Genomic DNA, 12,700 nt, shown 5'->3' with positions numbered 1-12,700 from the left:
TATATTTATATATATTTATATTATAATATAATCATATTAAAAACTAATCTCAACGAATAAATTTTACTCATTTATTGTAATTAAAACATTTGAGATTATCTATACAAAAATATGTATTAGAATCCATATATATTGAGTAGAAAATACATGTATAAAAGATATCCTATTTAAGGATTCTCATTTAAAAATTAATGTCAAAAGTTTTTTTCTCACAACATTCTGTTTCTTTCTCGATAACGACAAAGATTTTCGTCTATTTGCGGATATCCTGATAACATTACATCGTCTAATTTTCCGCGAAACTTATAAATCTAGTATTTATAACTTCTGCGTTTCGTAACTGAAACGAGATAAAAATACAATGTGTCTAACGAATATAACGAGTTACGAGTACACGAGTGGACGAGTGAGGACGGCTAGAACTTATGCTTATCGGTGAGCGATGTGGACAGTTTTCACTTTGCTGATCGATAAACGTGCGTTTGTTATTACTAGTGTTTACCAATTAGTCTGCGTGCAATTATAATTGGTAATTGCAGGTATTTGCGAACCACGTCGGCCGCGACCCTCCCTTCATTATCGCGTCGTCTATCCACAAAATATCACCCTGTCAACACCCCCGTGTGTCACGTTAATTTTAATAAATGCCAAACGGTTTAAATATATGCGGTTTGCCATTAATTGAAATTTTGCCGATTAGGAGCTGTTAGTAATATACGAATATATTATTTAAGAATTAATGATATTTAAGAATTAAAAGATTAATGCTCACATTTCCAAAGTTTAATAAAATTGACGTTAAGGGAAACTGAATAATATATTTAAAAAGTTAGTCCTTGATTTCAAAGAGAGATCAGCAATTCAATTATACAGACTGTGTAGATAGCGAATATCCGTCAACTTATTTTAATTCATTTATCTTCACAAAGTAGAGTGATGGAGAGGAAGCTGCATAATTTTTCAGAGATGATAGACAAGGACTTTGAGAAACAGAACGTTCAACATAAAGTTTCGATCATTTTATCCCGCCGTGCAGAAGAATTGCACGTTTTAAATGAGAGAAATCACAGCGAGACGTGAAAATATATACACTCGCGAATCACGCGCGCAGTCAGGATAAAGAATAGACTTGGTTTCTCTGTCGACCGTCGCTGTAGTAGATCCGATATAACGATAGCGACAAGTTAAAGAGGATGCTGAAAGGATATCGGGGTCGCGCCGTCGATTGAGCACGAAGGTTACGAGAAAGGTTAGGCAGCTCTAACCCGGAAAACTGATTCCCGACTCGTATCTACAGTTCGGTCGAGTTGGAGAAGTGGACCTCTCATAGATTTTTCTTGCAAATAGATTTTTCTTCGAAGCACACGAGGATGGTTGTGAGGAAAGAGATACGGATAAGATCAGCGTAGACACGAAAGAGTAAAAAAAAAAAAGATAGAAAGAACGAACAGATTTGGCGCATTTGGCGTTATTGAAATAAAACTTCTTTCTAGATTTATCTCCAAGTATTTACGTCACTTCTCATCGAACATAAGTCACGTGGAAAATATATAGATGGCCCGAAACTCTTGAAGCTCATTTCGATGTTGTTGCTGATAATTCAACGCTTTTATTAATTAAGCTTAATTAAGGTTGATTAATTGAGATTAATTAAGATTGATTGAGATTAATCCTGAAAGATTGCGACGTATGTAGCGAAAAAATTTGGCCATTGAACTGTAAAGAAGTTCGTTCTATCTTCTTTCCTTTCCCTTTAATTTTATATGATCGTAAAATCACGAATCGACATGTGCGATAATCTTCGATGTGCGTCTGTCCCGCTGGTCCGTTTGAAATAAGACAGCCCGTCAATCCGAGTGAGACCTTCGGGAATGCAACGAATCGATACCGTCGTCCGATCCCACCGTCGTCGTGCTCAACGTGAAAGGCAAAGTGGATTTGCAAGCGGCTGCGTCGTATCTCCATTCATCTGCATACAAGCCGAAGTCCTCCATGGAGGCCAATAGACCGAGTCCTCGGAATCCCCGCAGAATCGACTTGCAGAACTCCCGGCTCCTTTGACATCAGAATTATTGTGTTCTGACGCTCTACGGTATGAATCGATAAGGTTGCCTGAGTTTTTTTATTACCTTCGCCCTTTAACCTAGTGAAATTCTTCTCTCTCTTTCTCTAAAGTATCTCTTTTTTTCTCATTGTACACAGATTCCGTGTCGATCCCTCGAGGATCTCCTAACGTTCTTTGGATGCTTTGCATCGTACAAATCAAATACCGTATCCTACTTTTCAACGCGTAGAATCTTTACAGATAATCGATTTCTTCTAGATCCTTCGAAAAAAATCTTGAAAAATTATATTTTATTTTTTAAATTCCAAATATAGATAATATCTAGGAGACATTTATAAAGCCTTATATTCCGTAAATTTTTTAAAGCCCACTTCCACTAATGCAAACTCACTGTAATCTCGATTTAATTTACTGTTCATTTTTGCCTAATTCTTAGAAAAAGATAAAAGGTAAGTTAAACCGAGATTGAAGTTAATTTACTGGTAGAAATGGACGTAAAAGTCGAAGTGATAAGTAGTGATAAAGAAACCGTGCGAAGACGCCAGGAAATCCCTTTCAGGAAATCTTGCAATGAGAGATTACTCGCTTCTCGCTCCTTTGACACCGAAGTTTATGCTACATCCTTGAGCTTTTGCATCGTTGGTGCAGCGAAGGATACTATGCACGGGCGAGCTTATCCCTTTCCGTACTCCCTATGCTTCGTCCTTTCTCGATAAGGGTCAAAGACGGAACAAGGGTTAACGTACTCTGTGCATCCCTATCGAAACATAAACGTTAACCTTTGCCGAATCCTCCCTCATGCGCCGTCACTCTCCTTTGAATACGGGATTGTTGTACGATTGGCCACGACGTGAGATCTCCGTTTGGCTTTGTCCAAACATTATTCTACAAGTCCTATGTTACGAACTAAGTTATATCATGATACTTCCCGACAATAGATTGAAACAGACGTTTAGAGAAAACGTAACGATACGTATAATGAGGGTCGATAATGTTGTCGCACTCAGAATAGAAAATAGAGAACTTTGATGTGGGTTCAGCAGATAGATAAACTAATGGCACTACGTAACCACACGCCGTCAATCGTGATTTGTTGTTGTTTAACACGAAACACTAATGAAGCCATTTCGGCTCTGTTAATCAATTCCAATTTCTTCTTTTTTGTACTAAATTGGAACAATTAATCCTCATTATTCGTATGGAGAATACCAGGACATTTCAGCCTTGTACATCCTTTAATTTGTACATAATTTTTAAAATTATATTTAACGCAATATATATTTAACGCTTTTACAATTAAAAAATTTGTTGCATTTATCTTTATCGTAATCTTTATATCTTTATTGTAAATATAAATGACATAATATTAAAAATATATGAATACAAATAATATTTTAACGATACAAATATAATATCAAAATAAATCATTCATTGAAACAAAGATGGAAAATTACCAAATTGGCATTTTCAACAGTTTTAGCGGGATGTCGACGATTCTGTAGTGTTAAAAGTACGCTTCCTTCATTCGATAAATTAATTGTAGGACGACTGTAATTTGATTTTAAAAGATCTAAGAATTTTCAGGCTGAATTTTTTTACGCGAATGATTTTCGTCCATCATAGAGTGAAAGAGTAAAGGTCGTCGCGTGGAATGTTAACTTCCATCCGTGTTGCCAGGCGAGAAAAAGGCCGTCGTTGAAATTCAATTAATCGATATTCGTCCACGTTAAAATGCGGAAATGATTGCCGTGCGCGTTCTCGGACGAATTTTTTTCCGCAACCCTATGGAACGCGTGGCACGCTCGACGCCCTGCCACAAAGACGACGTAATCGATATTGCGGATTTTTAAAAACCCGGGATGTCGAGAAAGAGAAATGAGAGAGGAATTGTACATCGATCTACCTGGAATTTAAATATCTTAAGGAGATATCTTAAGAATCGCGGGAACTTATGCAGATACAGTACACGCATCATTAATATGCGTGCAAGCCGTTATTATTCAACGATGTATTCGGTACGTAACAACTTCCGCAAGGAATTCTGAGAAATGATGGAATCAATATGCAAGGCATGTAGTCTTAATCGTTTATGACAAGAGAATCATATAAACGATAAAAAATATGCCGTTAAATAAAAGTTTGTGTAATCTCTGGATAAAGATAAATGCAGCAAATTTTTTTAACTGTGAAACAATTTGCGCTAAATATAATTTTTTAAAATATGTATAAATATAATAGCATTCATTTAAATAATTTAAAAGCCATGTCTGGACTCTCCACACGAGTATGCAAGGTTAATTCTCTTAATTTAAACTTAAATACTTATTTCATATAACGATGTATTATTGTTAGAGCATATATACCAAGCAACTTTTGCATTTTTTCCTTATATTTGAATATGTAGTTGATAATTTTAATATTCTTGAATTTTGAAAATGAATAAATATTTAATCTCTTCAGGAACAAATTTTTGAAATTGAAAATAATTTAAGTTTTTGTTTAATTACATTTTATTCAATTTAAATACATAGCAAGCTAAATAAATATCACTAAATAAATATTTATTGTGACTATTATTTGTTTTTTCTTTGTTAGTAATATTAAAATTAAAAAACAAACTAAACGTACAAATATATTTCAATGCATTGAAGGGATTGAATTGCATAAAAACATGTAAAAACATTTATTTTGATATCAATTTATTCATTAATACATATACAATATAGTATAAAAATAGAATAACTCAGAAACAGATGTTCATAAACGATGCATACATAACAAGCTGTGAAGGCAAACCAAACAAACAATCAAACACGCGATATTATTGTTACGTAAGACGCTTTACATGATCCGTCTTCCTTCGAGAAGTCTTGATGAAGCCGAGGAACTGTAGAGCGGCGACCGCTTGAGTAAACCGAGCTCTGAATCCCCGTTAAGGATAAGTTACTACATGATGAAGATAACACGTGCGAATTATTCAAACTACATAGGTATCTAGTTCACGGAAGTTACGTCTACGATCCTCACATTAGGAAGCGTGATATGAATTTCAAAGGCATAGCGCAGGTAAGACAAATCTCAACGAGTACCGATCACGTTGAGAGCACGAGAACTGCCTTGCGTTCGCGGAAACTTTTGTAAAGGATACTGTAATAGCGGATCTACGTCGCGTTGCTCCGCGTGCTGGATCTGCGGATTCACAATCGTCAGGAATGCCTGCAAACATATCGAGTGCATCCTCTTAGATTTTCATGTCTAATGCGTCAGGAAGTTTAAAAATTAAAAATTTAGTACATCTGACAAGGAAAATGTAAAATAATTAAAAAAATATAACAATATTTAAAGAAAACATTTATAAAAACGTATAAGAATAAAAAATGTAAGAGTTAAATCTCACAGTAGGGAAAATTTTATAAATCCTCCGGAGAGACTTTTAGAAAATCTTAATTCTTCTTATATTAAACATTCAATATCTCGATCGATGTCATTAAATCTCGGCGGAGAAGAATGAAATTTTAATATAAAAAGAAATAATGACAATCCCAATAACAATCTCTCTCTCTCTCTCTCTCTCTCTCTCTCTCTTCATAGTTCTACAGTTATAAAAATAAAAAGATCTGTAGTTTTTATACTAAATATCAAAATTAAAACATTAGCTTTAATTTTAACTTCTATAATATAAAAAATACGAAACTTTTTTTTATATTAATAAAATATCGTGTTAACTTCGCAAATCCGGCGGATAGTACGTTCTCGCCAGTACAATTTTCACAAGAAGCGTTTTGCCGGCTTCTTAACAACCAACCGGCGATAAAGCACTCGGCACTCCTTATGTGCGCCTTTCTTACAATGACGTGCTTGCGTAAATCACTCACGGTGGCGGCGGCGATTAAAATCACGAGACGGCCGCGTGCGTGACCGTAAGTGTAACAGGGATTAACCTGTAAACATGAGCACGGGCCGGATTGTTACCTGCAGCCAGTCGTACATATTGATCAGTTTCCTGGATTCCAAATGGAGCTTATAAATTATACTCAGGTCGGGGAGTGTGCGCGGAATATCGTCATCGTTCTCCAATTTGCAGCAGTCGCACTGAAATATATATCTCCAATTAACCGTGCCGTGGTCTACCAAAAAGTGCGATTTTTCCGCAGTCGTCGATGAATTGTAAGAGAAGATTAAATGTCGCAAGAAAAATGAGAACTGCGCACAGTGCGGGACAATCATATTTAAAAACAAATATCAAAATATCCAATATCACAACTCCAGGTATATTCGAGCATTGAAAGATATGAAAAAGAAAATTAATCGAAATGAAGGAAAAATAAATCAATTTCAAATACATATTTAACACGCAAATTATAATTTAAGGCGCAAAAATCTTCTGTTATCTTCTCGCTTATAATATTATAACGATAACCCAACATTTAATTGTTAAACGCCTTTTTAGTATGACATACCAAACTCGGTTTTCTTCTTCCAATACTTTTTTCCTTGCTTATAATTTTTTTATTAATAAAAATACATACATTTTTCTTGATATTGTTGTTTGCTAATATTGTTGTTTGAAATCTATTGTTTTCGATTTAAAAACAATTTTTCAATGTTTATTTTTATCAAAATTATAAGCAGTCGAATTGATTTGGGCATCTAGTATGTTGTTCGCATAGTGTGACGTTTAAGGGTTAAAACAGTACAATGCCCTGTGCATGCAGATATCCGTATTACATAAAAGTTAAATTTTGCAATTCCAAATTTCCACGAACAATTTTTCGAGCACGTTCCCATTATATGACGATGCGCGCGATGAAAGAGAGTTAACTCAGTTAACTGAAATCGCGTGCATGAGCTATTCGTGCAAAGTTCTACTTCACTCACGTCCAGATACATCTGTGGATCGCTTAATCCGGTGTGTATAACGGCCCGCAAAGAGCCACGAATATGATGCTTCGCCTGATTCCCATCGCTGTAGCAAAATATCTCGTGAGCCGTCACGCGACTTGGATCGATCAGATGAATGGAGAATACTTTTCGATCTAAGTAATCGATTAGGTCAAGCAACGCCTGCTTGTAAGCAGAACGCGACTGTTGCTGACTCATTTTGAATAATTTCTGAAAAGGGGGCACATGATAATTGAACAGACGTTAGTAATCACTGCGTTTTCATCAATAATTTTCATTTCATAACTGTAAAGTTCTGATCGTTCGCATTCGATAGCGGCAGTGTATTATATGAAAGAAACAAAACTCACCTTTACATGGCTTCGCATAAAACGATAAAATCTCATTAAATAAGTGTAATGAAGTAATATGAAAAATTATTCGCGTGTTATCGGACCTTATCTTGGTTAGATTTGATAGAGAAGTATTGCTTTAATTTGGAATATGAAATAGTTTAAGTATGCTTCATAACGTTACATGAAAAGAATGATTTTGCTAAAATATTTAAAAATTTAGTTATAAATACAGATCTAAAAATAATTATATTGAACTATCAAAATAATTATGTAGGATACTTAAACTGATTATCAGAATGTCAAAAGTCATCATGCATAAGTTTATATAATTACTAATGGCTCAACAAAATTATTTTCAAATCTCTATCTATATATTAGTTAAATTTCTACTTCAAAATCATTCTTTCTTTTTATGAGTTAAAAATATTATATTTTTCTAATGCAAAAGATTAATAAGAACAAGAATTAAGAAAGTACGATTTTGCACATACCTCCTTTAATTGCATACGATTAAGTTTCTCTTCCACACTGATGATCTCGGAAGTCGTTGTAGTGCTTAAACTAGCTTCTCGAATTTTTTTGATGTGATTGTTAAGATCGATTTTAATTTTCTTAATTTCTGAATCTTTGGAATCCTCGATAATTTTTATAACAGATTCGAGTTTCGAGAGGAGTTCCTCCTTCGATAAAAATCCTAATAATTTCATACAATCTTTGTATTCGGAGGATTCTGTGAGATTATTCATGTAAACCGCTTTGGTGTAAATCTCCCGTAACTGAAATAATTATTCCATAATTTTGATTTTTAGCTCAACGTACCGCTTTCTTGCGTAATAAAATGTCTTTTATTCTGAATCAGTAAAACGTTATATTACCTGTTTACCCATTGGCGAGCCTGGCAGTGATGCAACCATGCAGTGCAAACATCTCAAAACAATTAAAAATTGATTCATAAATTTATGAAATTTATTTAACAATTGTTCCAACAATTCCTACAACAAGCAAAATTTAAAAAATGGTTTGGAAACGCATTTGAGATTACCAAAAATTATGTACATTAGTAACAAATCTGAGAGACACATTGAAAAGTCATAGTTACATCTGTTGAATAAAAATTTTATTTCTATTAAAAAATTTTCCTTTCAATTTCCAATATAAAGCTTGATAATGAACTGTTACATTAAATTTTTCAATAGCGTAAATTTCATAATTACATATTATTTAAAATCATTTCGTTACTAATAGCTATAATTTTTGCAATCCTTTTTAATTCTTGTAAATGAATTATACGAACCATAAATTCTTTATCGCTGAGCTTTTTATCTCCATTCGATGTCTTCAAATATTTAGCGATAGACGGTAAACTTTTAATTTCCGCGATATTTTCAGCAGTGAGTTCAGATATTTTTTTCTTAATGTGTTTTGGTTGACAGCAAAGAGAACTCGCATCGTTCTTGTAAAAATGTTGTATCATGCATATCTGAAAATCATCCTAATTTATAATAATCAGCCAATTATCGATTTATTAATTGAATTTTTAATTGCTCGTTACCTTGTAATTTTGCAAGAAATTATCCACCGAAAAATCGTAAAACAGAAAAATGTCAGTCAGTAACTGAAACGCTCGGCCGATTAATTTAAATGGAATCTTTGTAGAGAAAACAGTGTTCTCCAATACATCGGCTAGTGTTTTGACTTGCGTTTGCGTATAGAATACCTAAATAAAGAGCCGACGAATTATTTATAGTCATCGCGCAAACATTTACGTTGGATGTCAAAATATTTTTGTTTAACTTGCCTGCACGACTAACTTCGACGTAACGTCATATGTCAATGATTTATGCACGACGTGCAACGTAGTCGCGACACCGAAAATGAGTACGAACTTCAATGTATTTCTGTACGAACTGAAAATTATTTATTTATGCGGATATTCCTTTCAAGGTCGTGTAATTTTGTTAACGTATTGTGCATGCATTGTAACATTTTCAAGAATACCTCAACACCAGGATAAAATCGTGTAATACATTGATGGGGAAGCTTTCGAAATCCGGCAAAATTATAATTAAAGGATCCTCCGGATCGTGATATTCCGCAAATATTTTTTTTAAGATACGCATAGTACATTGACTTTTACGCACTTCAGGAATATGATTCTACGAAAAATAATTTATTTAAAGATTGCAACAAAAACTATTTATTTCTACATAGTGCTATTACTACGAAACTAACCGATTCAGATTCACTGCCTGATTCAGATTCAGAATTTGAATTTTTATGAATAAATTGATATACAGTGTCTTCGATGATGTTTTTCACATTGTTACAATTTCTGCTACAAATCATTGCTAAGTGTGACGTTATTTTACTAAGCTTGGACACTACGGTGTCGAAAAGTGTCGTATGATCGGGGACATTTACGCCTATAATTTTAATTCATTTACTTATTAATATATTTATCAAAAAATATTAGAAGCCTTAAAAATATTAGAAAAAAAATCCTTAATAAGGCAAAAATTACTTCAATATATTTTGAAGAGATTTTTAATCAATTTTAACTTATCTAAATTTCGTGTGAAAAAAATGACAATATTTTATAAAAAATGTGGCGTTTGTTTTCACCTGTTAACAAAATAGCTGTGGCTATTTCGTGGAATGATCCATTCAATGGAGTCGCTTTTATTTTCGACACGAAAGACTCTAAACTGGATATAACTTGTTGGAACATTTTCGATCTGACATTCTGAAATATTAATGCATTCTGTTAAATATTCTGCCATTTGATTGAAATTTATAGCTAGTGCTAACACACTAGATTTATACCTCCGCAGCCTGCTCGATATATCCCCATGTTTCGTCATACGCGATATACCAGGGTTCATTAAAATACGCTGGGCATTTAACTTTCTTTTTCTTTTTTCCAATTTTGTAACTTCCTTTGTATGCAAACACTCCCTAAAAGTCACGTTTAATATTATATTTTTAATTAGCCATTCTCTATTACACCAATCTTAAATTGACGATTATTATTGTCATTATAAAATTTACTGTGACTAAATTACATTAGTATTAATTACAAGAATCATTATGCATTGAATTACATAATTAGAGAAAATCAGAAACTAATTCTTTACGTATTTCATACAAAATAATCTTTTCATCAATTGGCAATTATCGTTAATTTTATCTATTAATTTTATTTATTTATTTTATTTACATATTTTTGTTCCTACAATTTTAATTCATTTAATTTATTATTTATCGAAACTTATTTTTTTTTTAATTCTTAAAAACATTAGAAAAATCTTTAATTGGCAAAAATTATTTCTAGATATCTAATCAAAATTTAATTTAATTTTAATATCTATATGATTTTCAAAAAATTAAACGCCAATATTTTAAACGCCAAGTTTTAAAGAAGCCGAAAATAAAAAATTATACAGATACGTTAATTACAAAGGCAAAAGTAATACGTGAATAACAACAGCATTCTTCGATAAACTTTTAAAGTGTGCGAAAGCGACGGACTATGAATCATTATTCGGCGTTTCGGCGCGCTAACTTTACACTTTGAGGTTAAGCCGGCGATAGCAACAGGTTGCACGTGTCGCTTACCTTGGATAGAGAAACGTTCTCCATTCTGCGACCGGCGTTAACTCCGCCGAAATACCAGGAATATCCGTCTTAAACGCTCTTCTATCACATAAATAAAAGAAATGGCAATTATTCACAGCACACTGCGAACTGTATGGAATCACGAACAACCATCTGCATAGCCGAACCAAGCCGAACGCAACTAAACGCAACCGAACACGGCAGCTGTCAGCTGACATGAAAATAATATACTTGTGCCGCTAGCTGGCGCCATGTACTGACATCCGTTCTTCTATAGTTCGTACAAATAACTGATCTTCGCACGATCAGCTAAGTTCTCAGCAGGACAGCTGAATACTCATATATTTGATGATGTATATATATATATACCACGTGTATTCCTATGAACAATAATATGATAAACATTTAAGAACAATAGAAATAAAATTTAAATTAATTTGAGAATAAGGAATATATATTTGATGTCTGACGTGTGAATTTCTTACAAAAATTCAATTTAATACACTGAAAAAGAATACTAAATTTTATTAAATGTTTATTTGACTAGTACTAATGAAATATTTACTAAATATAAATATATATTTATGTAATTTAAATATAATTTTTTTTTAAATAAATGTTTATTTATTGTACAAATATTTGTACAATATTTTGTTAGTACTATTCAAACAAATGTATAATAAAATTTAGTTACCTTTTTTTAAAATTTAGTTAACTTTTTTTAATATATTGACTAATTTAATGTTGGAAATTACTTATTATTTTGAGATATACAACAATGTTTTTAATATTCTTAATACTTTTAATCACAATACTTTCAATACTTTTAACAAAATACTTAATAAAATAAATAATTAATCACTATTTTTCAATATTAAATTATAAATAATGAAGCAGAAAATTAAAGCATTTTTCATTATATTTTTTAACTTATTAATTAGTTCTTTGTCTTTAATTGTATGTATTAATTTATTAATTATTCGGGAATTCATCGATCAAAAGCATGTCCTGTGCAATTCTGTATAGAGACGAATTAATTCGTCCATAGCAACTATAAAATTGAAATATTTCTTGATTTATTTCTAATATAAATTCAAGTAAATATGTATATATAATAATATAAAATCAAAAACAGAGAGAGATGTTTTTGGATAAATAAGCAAACAATTTACTTATAATGCATTAAGTAATAAGAATATTACAATTAAAAATACAAATTTTAATTAAATCTTTAAATTTTTATGACAGATTAATTTGTCTTATCCGCAAAAGTTTTTTCAAATGATAAGTTAATTAATTTTCCTTAATCAACAAATTAAAAAGGAAGTGCTACATTTTTTATATCCCTTTTTCTACCTATCATTATTATTTCACAAATATACTAAGTACTTCTGAAGCAGTACTTTTCTCTAGAATCTGGCTATACCATTTCTGTCGCATTTGAATAAACATTCAATAAAGCAACAACGCAATTCGTCCTCATCAAACGTAACCGACATGTGCATGTTCGAAAGTCGGATTCCGGCTACGGCGAAAGGGGACAGAAGAGACGTCAGAGTGAAGGCAGGAGGGTTGGGGGATATAAATCGATGCGCAAGCAGCTTTGCGCGAGTTGTTCTCGTTTTGCGGTCGGCCGTACCACCTGTGCCCCGCGTCGCCCGCCATCACGGGTGGCGGGGTAGAAAATAAATGCGAATCGATCGGCAGCTTAATCATTCGGGCAGTCCTCCGCCTTCCCCTCTGCGTCCCTCTCGTTGAAAGAGCAGCGGAAAGGCTCGGCTGC

General features: G+C 32.9%; 2 protein-coding genes across 7 annotated transcripts in view; one reads left to right on the top strand and one right to left on the bottom strand.

Annotated features, from left to right (window-relative positions):
• LOC108694465 (fasciclin-1) overlaps window positions 1–12,700 on the top strand; it is a 315,697-nt gene that overhangs the window by 213,969 nt on the left and 89,028 nt on the right. The window lies entirely within an intron of this gene.
• Window positions 4,893–11,082, bottom strand: LOC108694466 (origin recognition complex subunit 3). The gene is made up of 14 exons (XM_018204001.1): window positions 10,918–11,082; window positions 10,126–10,257; window positions 9,925–10,045; window positions 9,549–9,725; window positions 9,301–9,442; window positions 9,101–9,209; window positions 8,855–9,019; window positions 8,597–8,782; window positions 8,178–8,294; window positions 7,794–8,078; window positions 6,944–7,177; window positions 6,038–6,157; window positions 5,214–5,281; window positions 4,893–4,986 (listed from the first exon to the last, which is right to left on the bottom strand). The coding sequence occupies exons 1-14, from the start codon at window positions 10,939–10,941 to the stop codon at window positions 4,893–4,895; spliced, it is 1,974 nt and encodes a 657-aa protein (XP_018059490.1). The 5' UTR covers window positions 10,942–11,082.

This window comes from Atta colombica, unplaced genomic scaffold (genome assembly GCF_001594045.1).
Source record: "Atta colombica isolate Treedump-2 unplaced genomic scaffold, Acol1.0 scaffold12, whole genome shotgun sequence".
Lineage (NCBI taxonomy): Eukaryota > Metazoa > Arthropoda > Insecta > Hymenoptera > Formicidae > Atta > Atta colombica.
This window is presented reverse-complemented; position numbering and strand designations above follow the sequence as displayed.

Excerpts from the sequence above, each read along its gene's own strand:
- LOC108694466 (XM_018204001.1), bottom strand. The coding sequence starts at position 10,941 with ATGGAGAACGTTTCTCTATCCAAG. Across the intron at positions 10,258-10,917 it reads AGAACGTTTCTCTATCCAAG|GGAGTGTTTGCATACAAAGG; the intron begins GTAAGCGACACG and ends CGTGACTTTTAG. Across the intron at positions 7,178-7,793 it reads ATCGTATGCAATTAAAGGAG|AAATTATTCAAAATGAGTCA; the intron begins GTATGTGCAAAA and ends CCCCCTTTTCAG.